The 14,951-nt window shown below is 39.2% G+C and overlaps 1 protein-coding gene across 2 annotated transcripts in view; it reads right to left on the reverse strand.

Moving 5' to 3' along the window:
• EAF2 (ELL associated factor 2) overlaps window positions 1-14,951 on the reverse strand; it is a 62,035-nt gene that overhangs the window by 30,441 nt on the left and 16,643 nt on the right. For both annotated transcript variants that reach the window (XM_032150046.2, XM_032150048.2), the window contains exons 3-4: window positions 10,678-10,814; window positions 8,026-8,171 (exon numbers count right to left, since the gene is read on the reverse strand). In XM_032150046.2, coding sequence (XP_032005937.1) covers window positions 8,026-8,171; window positions 10,678-10,814 — 283 coding nt within the window. The remainder of the gene's footprint in view (window positions 1-8,025; window positions 8,172-10,677; window positions 10,815-14,951) is intronic.

Below are 14,951 nucleotides of genomic sequence, written 5' to 3' on the forward strand. Positions count from 1 at the left end.
ATCAATTTTGTTGATCTTTTCAAAAAACCAGCTCCTGGATTCATTAATTTTTTGAAGGGTTTTTTGTGTCTCTATTTCCTTCAGTTCTGCTCTGATTTTAGTTATTTCTAGCCTTCTGCTAGCTTTTGAATGTGTTTGCTGTTGCTTTTCTAGTTCTTTTAATTGTGATGTTAGGGCATCAATTTTGGATCTTTCCTGCTTTCTCTCATGGGCATTTAGTGCTAGAAATTTCCCTCTACACACTGCTTTGAATGCGTCCCAGAGATTCTGGTATGTTGTGTCTTTGTTCTCGTTGGTTTCAAAGAACATCTTTATTTCTGCCTTCATTTCATTATGTACCCAATAGTCATTCAGGAGCAGGTTGTTCAGTTTCCATGTAGTTGAGCGGTTTTGAGTGAGTTTCTTAATCCTGAGTTCTAGTTTGATTGCACTGTGGTCTGAGAGACAGTTTGTTATAATTTCTGTTCTTTTCCATTTGCTGAGGAGAGCTTTACTTCCAACTATGTGGTCAATTTTGGAATAGGTGTGGTGTGGTGTGGTGCTGAAAAAAATGTATATTCTGTTGATTTGGGGTGGAGAGTTCTGTAGATGTCTATTAGGTCCACTTTGTGCAGAGCTGAGTTCAATTCCTGGATATCCTTGTTAACTTTCTGTCTTGTTGATCTGTCTAATGTTGACAGTGGGGTGTTAAAATCTCCCATTATTATTGTGTGGGAGTTTAAGTCCCTTTGTAGGTCGCTCAGGACTTGCTTTATGAATCTGGGTGCTCCCGTGTTGGGTGCATATATATTTAGGATAGTTAGCTCTTCTTGTTGAATTGATCCCTTTACCATTATGTAATCGCCTTCTTTGTCTCTTTTGATCTTTGTTGGTTTAAAGTCTATTTTATCAGAGACTAGGATTGCAACCCCTGCCTTTTTTTGTTTTCCATTTGCTTGATAGATCTTCCTCCATCCCTTTATTTTGAGTCTATGTGTGTCTCTGCACGTGAGATGGGTTTCCTGAATACAGGACACTGATGGGTCCTGACTCCCTATCCAGTTTGCCAGTCTGTGTCTTTTAATTGGAGCATTTAGCCCATTTACATTTAACGTTAATATTGTTATGTGTGAATCTGATCCTGTCATTATGATGTTAGTTGGTTATTTTGCTCGTTAGTTGATGCAGTTTCTTCCTAGCCTCGATGGTCTTTACAATTTGGCATGTTTTTGCAGTGGCTGGTACCGGTTGTTCCTTTCCATGTTTAGTGCTTCCTTCAGGAGCTCTTTTAGGGCAGGCCTGGTGGTGACAAAATCACTCAGCATTTGCTTGTCTGTAAAGTATTTTATTTCTCCTTCACTTATGAAGCTTAGTTTGGCTGGATATGAAATTCTGGGTTGAAAATTCTTTTCTTTAAGAATGTTGAATATCGGCCCCCACTCTCTTCTGGCTTGTAGTTTCTGCCGAGAGATCAGCTGTTAGTCTGATGGGCTTCCCTTTGTGGGTAACCCGACCTTTCTCTCTGGCTGCCCTTAACATTTTTTCCTTCATTTCAACTTTGGTGAATCTGACAATTATGTGTCTTGGAGTTGCTCTTCTCGAGGGGTATCTTTGTGGCGTTCTCTGTATTTCCTGAATCTGAATGTTGGCCTGCCTTGCTAGATTGGGGAAGTTCTCCTGCATAATATCTTGCAGAGTGTTTTCCAACTTGGTTCCATTCTCCCCGTCATTTTCAGGTACAACAATCAGACGTAGGTTTCGTCTTTTCACATAGTCCCAAATTTCTTGGAGGCTTTCTTCATTTCTTTTTATTCTTTTTTCTCTAAATTTCCCTTCTCGCTTCATTTCGTTCATTTCATCTTCCATCAGCGATACCCTTTCTTCCAGTTGATCGCATCTGCTACTGAGGCTTCTGCAATCTTCGCGTAGTTCTCAAAACTTGGCTTTCAGCTCCATCAGTTCCTTTAAGCCCTTCTCTCCATTGGTTATTCTAGTTATCCATTCTTCTAATTTTTTTTCAAAGTTTTTAACTTCTTTGCTATTGTTTTGAATTTCCTCCCGTAGCTCAGAGTAGTTTGATCGTCTGAAGCCTTCTTCTCTCAACTCGTCAAAGTCATCCTCCGTCCAGCTTTGTTCCGTTGCTGGTGAGGAACTGCGTTCCTTTGGAGGTGGAGAGGTGCTCTGCTTTTTAGAGTTTCCAGTTTTTCTGCTCTGTTTTTTCCCCATCTTTGGGGTTTTATCTACTTTTGGTCTTTGATGATGGTGATGTACAGATGGGTTTTTGGTGTGGATGTCCTTTCTGTTTGTTAGTTTTCCTTCTACCAGACAGGACCCTCAGCTGCAGGTCTGTTGGAGTTTACTAGAGGTCCACTCTCAGACCCTGTCTGGCTGGGTGTCAGCAGCGGTGGCTGCAGAACTGCAGATTTTCGTGAGACCACAAATTCAGCTGTCTGATAGTTCCTCTGGAAGTTTTGTCTCAGAGGAGTACCCAGCTGAGTGAGGTGTCAGTCTGTCCCTACTGGGGGGTGCCTCCCAGTTAGGCTGCTCAGGGGTGAAGGACCCACTTTTGCAGGCAGTCTGTCCATTCTCAGATCTCCAGCTGCGTGCTGGGAGAACCACTACTCTCTTCAAAGCTGTCAGTCAGACAGGGACATTTAAGTCTGTGGAGGTTCCTGACTTTTTGTTTGTCTGTGCCCTGCCCCCAGAGGTGGAGCCTACAGAGGCAGGCAGGCCTCCTTGAGCTGTGGTGGGCTCCACCCAGTTCGAGCTTCCTGGCTGCTTTGTTTACCTAAGCAAGCCTGGGCAATGGTGGGCGCCCCTCCCCCAGCCTCGCTGCCACCTTGCAGCTTGATCTCAGACTGCTGTGCTAGCAATCAGCGAGACCCCGTGGGCATAGGACCCTCTGAGCCAGGTGCGGGACACAATCTCCTAGTGTGCCGTTTTCCAGGCCCGTTGGAAAAGCGCAGTATTAGGGTGGGACTGACCCGATATTCCAGGTGCCATCTGTTACCCCTTTCTTTGACTAGGAAAGGGAACTCCCTGACCCCTTGAGCTTCCCAAGTGAGGCAATGCCTCGCCCTGCTTCGGCTCGCGCACAGTGCGCTTCACCGACTGTCCTGCACCCACTGTTTGGCACTCCCTAGTGAGATGAAACCGGTACCTCAAACAAATGCAGAAATCACCCATCTTCTGTGTCGCTCAGGCTGGGAGCTGTAGACCGGAGCTGTTCCTATCAAGAAAAGAATTTTCAACCCAGAATTTCATATCCAGCCAAGCTAAGCTTCATAAGTGAAGGAGAAATAAAATCCTTTACAGACAAGCAAATGCTGAGAGATTTTGTCACCACCAGGCCTGCCTTACAAGAGCTCCTGAAGGAAGCACTAAACATGGAAAGGAACAACCGGTACCAGCCACTACAAAAACATGCCAAATTGTAAAGACCATCGATGCTAGGAAGAAACTACATCAACTAACGAGCAACATAACCAGCTAACATCATAACGACAGGATCCAATTAACACATAACAATATTAACCTTAAATGTAAATAAGCTAAATGCTCCAATTAAAAGACACAGACTGACAAATTGGATAAAGAGTCAAGACCATCAGTGTGCTGTATTCAGGAGACACATCTCACATGCAGAGACACACATAGGCTTTAAATAAAGGGATAGAGGAAGATCTACTATGCAAATGGAAAACCAAAAAAAGGGGGTTGGAATACTAGTCTCTGACAAAAGAGACTTTAAACCAACAAAGATGAAAAGAGACAAGGAAGGCCATTACATAACAGAAAGGGATCAATGCAACAAGAAGACCTAACTATCCTAAATATATATGCACCCAGTACAGGAGCACCCAGATTCATAAAGCAAGTCCTTAGAGATATACCAAGAGACTTAGACTCCCAAACAATAATAATGGGAGATTTCAACACCCCACTGTCAATATTAGACAGATCAATGAGACAGAAGGTTAACAAGGATATACAGGACATGAACTCAGTTCTGCACCAAGCAGACCTAATAAACATCTACAGAACTCTCCACCCCAAATCAATAGAATACACATTCTTCTCAGCACCACATCACACTTATTCCAAAATTGACCACATAGTTGGAAGTAAAGCACTCCTCAGCAAATATAAAAGAATACAAATCACAACAAACTGTCTCTCAGACCACAGTGCAATCAAATTAGAACTCAGGATTAAGAAACTCACTCAAAACCACACGACTACATGGAAACTGAACAACCTGCTCCTGAATGACTACTGGGTAAATAACAAAATGAAGGCAGAAATAAAGATGTCCTTTGAAACCAATGAGGACAAAGACACAACGTACCAGAATCTCTGGGACACATTTAAAACAGTGTATAGAGGGAAATTTATAGCACTGAATGCCCACAAGAGAAATCAGGAAAGACCTAAAATCAACACCCTAACATCACCATTAAAAGAACTAAAGAAGCAAGAGCAAACAAATTCAAAAGCTAGCAGAAGGCAAGAAATAACTAAGATCAGAGCGGAACTGAAGGAAGTAGAGACACAAAAAACCCTTCAAAAAATCAGTGAATCCATGAGCTGGTTTTTGAAAAGATCAACAAAATTGATAGACCGCTAGCAAGACTAATAAAGAAGAAAGGGAGAAGAATCAAATAGATACAATAACAAATGATAAAAGGGATATCACCACAGATCCCACAGAAATACAAACTACCATCAGAGAATACTATAAACACCTCTACGCAAATAAACTAGAAAATCTAGAAGAAATGGATAAATTCCTGGACACACACACCCTCCCAAGACTAAACCAGGAAAAAATTGAATCCCTGAATAGACCAATACAGGCTCTGAAATTGAGGTAATAATTAATAGCCTACCAACCAAAAAAAGGTCAGGACCAGACGGATTCACAGCCGAATTCTACCAGAGGTAGAAAAAGGAGCTGGTACCATTCCTTCTGAAACTATTCCAATCAATAGAAAAAGATGAAATCCTTCCTAACTCATTTTATGAGGCCAGCATCATCCTGATACCAAAGCCTGGCAGAGACACAACAAAAAAAGAGAATTTTAGACCAGTATCCCTGGTGAACACTGATGCGAAAATCCTCAATAAAATACTGGCAAACTGAATCCAGCAGCACATCAAAAAGCTTATCCCTCACGATCAAGTTGGCTTCATCCCTGTGATGCAAGGCTGGTTCAACATATGCCAATCAATAAACGTAATCCATCACATAAACAGAACCAATGACAAAAACCAAACGATTATCTCAATAGATGCAGAAAAGGCCTTCGACAAAATTCAACAGCCCTTCATGCTAAAAACTCTCAATAAATTAGGTATGGATGGAACATATCTCAAAATAATAAGAGCTGTTTATGACAAATCCACAACCAATATCATACTGAATGGGCAAAAACTGGAAGCATTCCCTTTGAAAACTGGCACAAGACAGGGATGCCCTCTTTCACCACTCCTATTCAACATAGTGTTTGAAGTTCTGGCCAGGGCAATCAAGGAGGATAAAGAAACAAAGGGTATTCAATTAGGAAAAGAGGAAGTCAAATTGTCCCTGTTTGCAGTTGACATGATTGTACATTTAGAAAACCCCATTGTCTCAGCCCCAAATCTCCTTAAGCTGATAAGCAACTTCAGCAAAGTCTCAGGATACAAAATCAATGTGCAAAAATCACAAGCATTCCTATACACCAATAACAGACAAACAGAGAGCCAACTCATGAGTGAACTCCCATTCACAATTGCTTCAAAGAGAATAAAATACCTAGGAATCCAACTTACAAGGGATGTGAAGGACCTCTTCAAGCAGAACTACAAACCACTGCTCAACAAAATAAAAGAGGATACAAACAAATGGAAGAACATTCCATGCTCATGGATAGGAAGAGTCAATATCATGAAAATGGCCATACTCCCAAAGGTAATTTATAGATTTGATGCCATCCCCATCAAGCTATCAATGGCTTTCTTCAGAGAATCTGAAAAAACTACTTTAAAGTCATATGGACACAAAATAGAGCCCCCATTGCCAAGACAATCCTAAGCAAAAAGAACAAAGCTGGAGGCATCATGCTATCTGACTTCAAACTATACTGCAAGGCTACAGTAACCAAAAGAGCATGGTACTGGTACCAAAACAAATATATAGACCCATGGAACATAACAGAGGCTTCAGAAATCACACCACACATCTACAATCATCTGATCTTTGACAAACCTGACAAAAACAAGCAATGGGGAAAAGATTCCCTATTTAATACATGGTGCTGGGAAAACTGGCTAGCCATATGTAGAAAGCTGAAACTGGATCCCTGCCTTACACCTTATACAAAAATTAATTCAAGATGGATTAAAGACTTACATGTTAGACCTAAAACCATAAAAACCCTAGAAGAAAACCTAGGCAATACCATTCAGGACATAGGCACGGGCAAGGACTTCATGACTAAAACACCAAAAGCAATGGAAACAAAAGCCAAAATTGACAAATGGGATCTAATTAAACTAAAAAGCTTCTGCACAGCAAAAGAAACTGCCATCAGAGTGAACAGGCAACCTACAGAATGGGAGAAAATTTTTGCAATTTATCCATTTGACAAAGGGCTAATATCCAGAATCTACAAAGAACATAAACAAATTTACAAGAAAAAACAAACAACCCCATCAAAAAGTGGGCAAAGGATATGAACAGACATTTCTCAAAAGAAGATATTTCTGCAGCCAACAGACACATGAAAAAATGCTCATCATCACTGGTCATCAGAGAAATGCAAATCAAAATCACAATGAGATACTATCTCACACCAGTTAGAATGGGGATCATTAAAAAGGCAGGAAACAACAGGTGCTGGAGAGGATGTGGAGAAATAGGAACACTTTTACACTGTTAATGGGACTGTAAACTAGTTCAACCATTGTGGAAGACTGTGTGGTGATTCCTCAAGGATCTAGAACTAGAAATACCATTTGACTCAGCCATCCCATTACTGGGTATATACCCAAAGGATTATAAATCATGCTGCTATAAAGACACATACACATGTATGTTTATTGCAGCACTATTCACAATAGCAAAGACTTGGAAACACCCAAGTGTCCACCAATGATAGACTGGATTAAGAAAATGTGGCGCATATACACCATGGAATACTATGCAGCCATAAAAAAGGATGTGTTCACGTCCTTTGTAGGGACATGGATGAAGCTAGAAACCATCATTCTGAGCAACCTACTGCAAGGACAGAAAACCAAACACCACATGTTCTCACTCACAGGTGGGAATTGAACAATGAGATCATTTGGACACAGGGTGTCCATCACACACCGGGGCCTGTCATGGGGTGGGGGGAGAGGGGAGGGATAGCATTAGGAGATATACCTAATGTAAATGATGAGTTAATGGGTGCAGCACACCAACATGCCACATGTATACATACATAACAAACCTGCACGTTGTGTACATGTACCCTAGAACTTAAAGTATAATAAAAAAATAAAATTATACAGATCCTCTTATATGGATATTGCTTACATAAAACTAAAAATCATAAGCTACATCATTACCCCAGAAAAATGCATAATTACAAAAAATATTATGCTCTTGGTAAACATTTATAATTAGTACCACTGTTAATTAAAATGAAAAAATTCATTTAGCATTTCTTTTTTTTTTTTTTTTGAGATGGAGTCTCACTCTGTCACCAAGGCTGGAGTGCAGTGGTGCAATCTTGGCTCACTGCAACCTCTGCCTCCCGAGTTCAAGTGATTCTTCTGCCTCAGCCTCCTGAGTAGGTGGGACCACAGGTGCATGCCACCATGCCCAGCTAATTTTTGTATTTTTAGCAGAGATGGGGTTTCACCATGTTGGCCAGGCTGGTGTTGAACTACTGACCTCATGATCCACCTGCCTCGGCCTCCTAAAGTGCTGGGATTGCAGGTGTGAGCCACCGTGCCTGGCCTTAACATTTCTTAATTATCTCTTATAAAGGGATGTTACATATACTTAGATTTTACCTCTTTCGATATCATCTATTGGAGATGCTGGGGACATCTTATCTTCAGATGGAGAATGTTTTACAAGATTGGGAGTCCTGGCTGAATTCCACATTTGTTGTTGCTGTTGTTCTTTGCGATACTGAATTTTACTGCTTCCTTCAACTCTGCAATTAAGAATATCAAATATTGAAACAGGTATGACAGCAATGTAACAAAAATTTCAACTTACAAAGTTACTAAAACTGACCACTTACTCTTCTCCTAAACATCTTTAGAATAATATTCCATAATTAAAACATTAATTTAGTTCATTATTTAACAAATATTTATCAAGTTCTATTTCTGTGATACACATGTCCATTGAGGGATACAAACAAGAACAAAAACAAAACCAGTGCCAGGCTTGGTGCCTCATGCCTATAATCCCAGCATATTGGGAGGCTGAAGTGGGAGGATTACTTGAGGCCAGGGATTCAAGACCAGCCTGGTCAACATAGTGAGACCCTGTCTGTACAAAACTAATAAAAATATTAGCTGGGCATGATGATGCACACCTGTAATCTCAGCTACTTAGGAGGCTGTGGGAGGATCATTTGAGCCCAGGAGTTAGAAGCTGCAGTAAGCTATGATTGCACCACTGCACTCCAGCCTGGGGAACAGAGTGAGACCCTGTCTCATAAAACAAAAACAAAAATCCAGGCTGGTGCAGTGGCTCATGCCTATAATCCCAGCACTTTCAGAGGCTGAGGAAGGAAGATGGTTTGAGGCCAGGAGTTCAAGACCAGCCTGGGCAATATAACGAGATCCCCCCATCTCTATTTAAAAATAAACAAAACAACAACCAAAAAAAAAAAAGCCATTGCTTAAATTGAACAGATAAGATATTCACAAATGACTAAAATAAAAGAAAAAATATAAATGTATAACAGGTACGATATATTCTGTAAGTTCTAAAATTATCATTTCTGTTAAAACAAATCACTTCTACAGTTTCCATTCATAACTTAAGACAGGCATGATAATAAAGGAGATTCATATACTTTTCTCTCAATATCTTTAAGAAGAGTGTATAACAAAAGTATGCTTGATTTTTGCCTCTCCCATTTCCAGTCACCAAATCCTGTCAGTTCTTCCTTCAAAAAGTCTTTAGAACCTCACTTTTCTTTTCATTCCTGTCCTCAAAAATCCTGGTTTATACATTTTTTCTGATTCCTACATTGTTTCATTTACTCAGTTTCTCTACTGAATTAATGTTTTAAAACAAAACTGTAAATATGCCAATCCCTGGTTAAAAAGACTTTAATATGTAACCACTACCAGCAAGGTAATGTCCTAATGTCTTAGTTAATATTGACGGCATTAACCTCAACCAACAAAATTACAACCTTACCTCTAGCCCAATATCAACATCGCCCCCTACTTTCCAAAACATATACACAGGTACAGAGACAAACCTCTGCTCCATTCAAGTAGGTCTTACTCATTGGTCCTGAATAAGTCAGATATCAAACTTGTCTTACATCCTCATCTCCTCTCTAATCAATTAAATCGGTATTTCACAAACTTTCTTCTGGTGTGAATCACAGCAGGGCATGGATGGTAGAGGTGAGGGGATATTAAAAAATAGAGTTTCCCAGGATCCTTCCCTGATTTAAGGTTGGATTCGGGAACTAATTTTTAACAAGCACCCAAGGTAATTCTTATGATCCTAATCTCCTCTTAAGGTACATCAAAAAGGCCTCCCTGAATTTTCCAATCTACCATTACTTCTCCTTTTTCTTAATTCCTAGAGCAATTTTTGTCTATACTATTTGCATGGCTTTTAGAGCAAACATCCTTATATTACATGGTAAGTAATGTGTTACCTATTTCCAAAAAGGATTTGAGATGGGTATATTCTCCTATTGACTTTTTAAATGGAATAATCTGTTTATCTGAATAAAATGCAGAAGTTTTGAGGTGTTTGCAGAGCAAACTTTCCTTTTTTTATTTTTTATTTTTTATTTTTTTTTTTTGAGACGGAGTCTTGCTCTTTCACCCAGGCTGGAGTGCAGTGGCGCAATCTCGGTTCACTGCAAGCTCCGCCTCCTGGGTTCACGCCATTCTCCTGCCTCAGCCTCTCCGAGTAGCTGGGACTACAGGCGCCCGCCACCACGCCCGGCTAATTTTTTTTTGTATTTTTTAGTAGAGACGGGGTTTCACCGTGGTCTCGATCTCCTGACCTTGTGATCCACCCGCCTCGGCCTCCCGAAGTGCTGGGATTACAAGCGTGAGCCACCGCGCCCGGCCAAACTTTCCTTTTTCTAGTACCTTACACATCCTAGGTACTCAATACATTTTTACTAATGAAGATGAAATTATTTTAGAGAATGTATAATGGCTTCCTTCAATCCAGTTATACAGAAGTATCTACAATAGGATAAAAAGTGTACCTATACCTATAGAAAGCATTTAGAAGCAAAACAAGCTTTTATATATCACAGGGTGATGTGGTTAAAAGCTTTTGGCTTAGGATCTCCACCAAATTTAAACTTAGAAAAATATTAAAACATTTTTGTACCACACAGAAATAACCCTTATATTATAATGTGACTTAATACAGTAATTTTTTTCTGACATTTCCTTAGAAATTTATGTTTATAATATAATTTATTTCATTAAACCACATACCTTGTTTTTTTTACAGTGATGTTGCTGCTGAGTTTTTCTAGTCGACATTCTCCAGTATCATGGTTAATAATCAAAATGCATTCTTTTAAGTAAGGTTTTTTTGAACCTTTGAAAACAGTTACTGGTGGAGTTGAACCCTGTTTAAAAAGTTAATTATTATTACTTAAAATTTATCATAGGAATTCAGTTGGGAAGGTCTTTGAAATCTTGATTCTGGGTTTCTCCTTCTATGTTATACTTCAAGTCACCCAGAAACTACCTAAATTTACTACCCTGAATCCAAAGAGTGTAGTAAAAAAGACAGATGAAGATAGGCTGAAATCTCAAAGCTGCTGTCATTGAGGAAAGGGAAGAGAGGAGGTACTCACCTTGCGACAGTAAAGATTTGTTTCATTGGCCTATAATGAGTAATTGAGATTCAATTCGAATACAACCAATATATTTTATGGATAAGGAAACAGAGCCTTGAATCATATTTTCTATTCCTCCTTTTTTTTTTTTTTTTTTTTTGGAGACAGTCTTGCTCTGTTGCCCGGGCTGGAGTGCAGTGGCATGATCTCAGCTCACTGCAACCTCTACCTCCCGGGTTCAAGTGATTCTCCTGCTTCAGCCTCCAGAGTAGTTGGGACTATAGGCATGGATAACCATGCCCAGCTAATTTTTATATTTTTAGTAGAGACGGGGTTTCATCATGTTGGTCAGGCTAGTCTCAAACTCCTGACCTCAAGTGATCCACCCATCTCAGTCTCCCAAAGTGCTGTGATTACAGGCATGAGCCACTGCGCCCAGCCTCCTCATCTTCTTTCTTATTGCTTTATAGGTTTAATTTTTAAAATCTGGCATTTTCTTAAAGCAATACCTCCCTATGCATATTAAGGAACACCTCTTACACGAAACCCACTAATTAATTTTAGCAAAATTAAAGGTGAGATAAGCAGACATTATGTGCTTAATGATGTCATATGAAAGTACACCGTGCCATCCATAAAATACTCTTGCCAAAAACCACACAAAAATCCCAAAGAATTTAACTCTTATCAAACCCCAAAGAATCTGTAACCCAGCCTGCCCTTAGATATATAACTACCAATTTATAGAAAATAGAAGGAATAGAGGAACAAGTTAAATACATCCAGATAGAAGTAATTTGGAGTCCAGAATGTAGGTATATTCTCTAGGACAGATAATACGGTTTTTCCAACAAACCAATGGCATAAAAAAGCGAAGAAAGCCAGGTGCAGGCACTGTAGTACCAGCTACTTGTGGAGGATGGCTGCTGAAGCAGGACGGCTTGAAGCCAGGAGTTCTAGGCTTCAGTGTGACATAATCACACCCATGAATAGCCACTGCACTCCAACCTGGGCAACATAGTGAGACCCTGTCTCTAAAAAAGATAAATTAAAAAAGGGGTGGAGAGGAAAGGAAGGGACTTTCAAAGAATAAAAGAGATAAGAAATACAATATTCAAATACAATGTAGAAATCTTATTTGGATTCTAGTTAGGACATTTTACAGACAAACATCTCTAAAAACACGTTTTTGAGATCATCACAAAATTGTGACTATGGACGAAGTATTATTATCAATTATGTTATTTGTGATAATAGCATGGTGCTTAGATAAAGATGGAAATGTCCTTATCAGTTAGAGATACATAAGTAAGCATTGATGAAATGGCGCATTGTCTGGGATTTGCTATAAAATATGCCAAGGAAAAAAAATGGTAAGACACTAGATTAAAAAAGATTAGCAAAATGTTGATAATTGTTAAAGCTCAGTGATGGGTACATGTCATTCATTATACTATTCTGTTGGCAATAAAAGAAACCTAGATCATTACTAATAAGCTACATCTACTTACATGCTCCTCCACTATCTTTTGTCCCTGCCCCATCGAACCTGAAGGAATTTTACGTTTGTCATTATTTTGCTTTATCCCACATATATGTATTTCTAAACAATTAATTGTGTATGTTTGCCTCTGAAGTTTATAAAAGTACATTAAATTTTAATGGATTTATCATAATAATTTTGTCAAATATTACAAAAGTAATCAAATAGTACTGTTAGATCAGGTTAGAAAAGGATGACCTCTAAAAAGGCTAAGGGGTGTATCATATTAATCATTAGAGATTTACTAAATGACCACTAGGAGGAGTATAAGATAAATTTGGTAATTGAAAATGCCATAAAAGATGGGTAGGTTAGAGATTTCTGAAGGTATGGAGGGAAAATTATAAATGTAAAATAAAGGAACAGTTGTTTGTGGGTTTTTTACCTCTCCCAAAGACTAAAGTAATCTACAGAAAATCAAGAACGCACAACACATAGATGAAGACATGTCTGGGCTAGCTCTAAAACGGTTAGATGTGGAGCACTTAGTTGAAGCCCTGGGAAGCTGGAGAGTCAGGAGCATGATCATAACAAAACAAAGTGGGTCCACTTGGCTGGTAAGTAAATTTTTCAGATGTGTTGACTGAAACAAGTAAGATACCCCAAAACAGTTACCTAAGGACTCCAAATTACAGTTGATAAGAGATTTGTGCAATATATTCTTCTTAATGATATCTGTAGTCTTAATTAGAATAGAATACATCTAAAAATTACAATGTATTATTGTTCTCTGAGCTCCTGAAAATAAGAACTAATCATTAATTTTTTAAAAATTGCTCTCAGCACCTGAAGAAGTACCAAGACCTTTATAAATATTCAATGAACGTTAAATACAAACAATATAGACAATTTCTGGTCATAAGTAACAAATGAAACAAATCTTTCATAATCTCTACACCTGCCATCTACATTTTGAACAAGTTTTATAAATGTAAACTTTCTCCCTCATTAAATTGAGCACTATTCCTAACTTTTAAGCTTCAGTTTCTGTCCATTCCCTTATTCAATACCCCAAGAAAGGCAACTATTAAAGTACCAGACAACTACTAAGCATATGAACTATCATTGCCTCTAAATAACTATTGAATACCTCCTATCAGCTCCATGTCCACTATGATTACACACCTTCAATCGTCATTCACCTAGATTATTGTTATTCTCCTCCCTACTCTCTTTCCAATTTTGTTCCCCATTCTGCAGGCAGGCAAATCTAATCGTATTGTTCCCATGTTTAAAAATCTTTCTGTGCTTAAAAAACTATGTATTCAAGATAAAAGCCATATTCCATAAACCTGCACATGGACCCTCCATGATCTTCTCATCTACTCTCCAACTTTCTCAATCTGCCCTGTTTACAAACCACATAGAATTGCTTATAATTGGTTTACATGAATGACTGACTTAGGATGGTCAACCAAAAGACAAAATTGTAAAATAAAATATAAAATAAGTGAGTGGGCCATGTGTGGTGACTCATGCATGTAATCCCACCATTTTAGATGGCTAAGGATCACTTGAGCCCAGGAGTTTCCGAACAGCATGGGCAACATGGGGACAACCTGTATCTACAAAAAAAATTAAAAAATTAGCTGGGCATGGTGGTACACATTTGTAGTCCTAGCTGCTTGGAAGGCTGAGGCAGGAGGATTGCTTGAGCCCAGGAGTTTGAGGCTGCAGTGGGCTATAATTGTGCCACTGCACTCCACCCTGAGTGACAGAATGAAATCTTGTCTCTAAAAAATAAATAAAATAAGTGCGTGCATATGTTATTTGAGGGAATGAAAGGACTCTTAACCATACAACAAAGGAATCAGAACCAACACCTCAACATAGGGGAATGAAGAGAAAATATAAATATAAATAAAAGAAGCAACAAAAGAAATCTGGCTATTTATATATACTTAACTTTAAATGGATAAGAATAGGCTTGGCCGGGCGCGGTAGCTCATGCCTGCAATCCCAGCACTTTGGGAGGCCAAGGGAGGTGGATCATCTGAGGTCAGGAGTTCGAGACCAGCCTGGTCAACATGGTGAACCCTCAACTCTACTAAAAATACAAAAAATTAGCTGGGCGTGGTGGCAGGCACCGCCTGTAATCCCAGCTACTTGGGAGGCTGAGGCAGGAGAATTGCTCGAACCCAGAAGGTGGAGGTTGTGGTGAGCCAAGATTGCACCACTGCACTCCAGCCTGGGTGACAGAGTGAGACTCCATCTCAAAAAATAATAAAAAAAAATGAGTAAGAATAGACTGTCTGAGAATGTATAATGTAAGAGCTAAATAAGTATTCTTGACGTGAAGATATTCTATAATGTAATACAATATCTTGGCAAAAACTTAGGTGTTTGGCTGAGGTGGAAAGAAAGAGAAGTGGAAGGGAGGA

This window comes from Hylobates moloch, unplaced genomic scaffold, assembly GCF_009828535.3.
Source record: "Hylobates moloch isolate HMO894 unplaced genomic scaffold, HMol_V3 SCAFFOLD_4, whole genome shotgun sequence".
NCBI classification, from domain to species: domain Eukaryota; kingdom Metazoa; phylum Chordata; class Mammalia; order Primates; family Hylobatidae; genus Hylobates; species Hylobates moloch.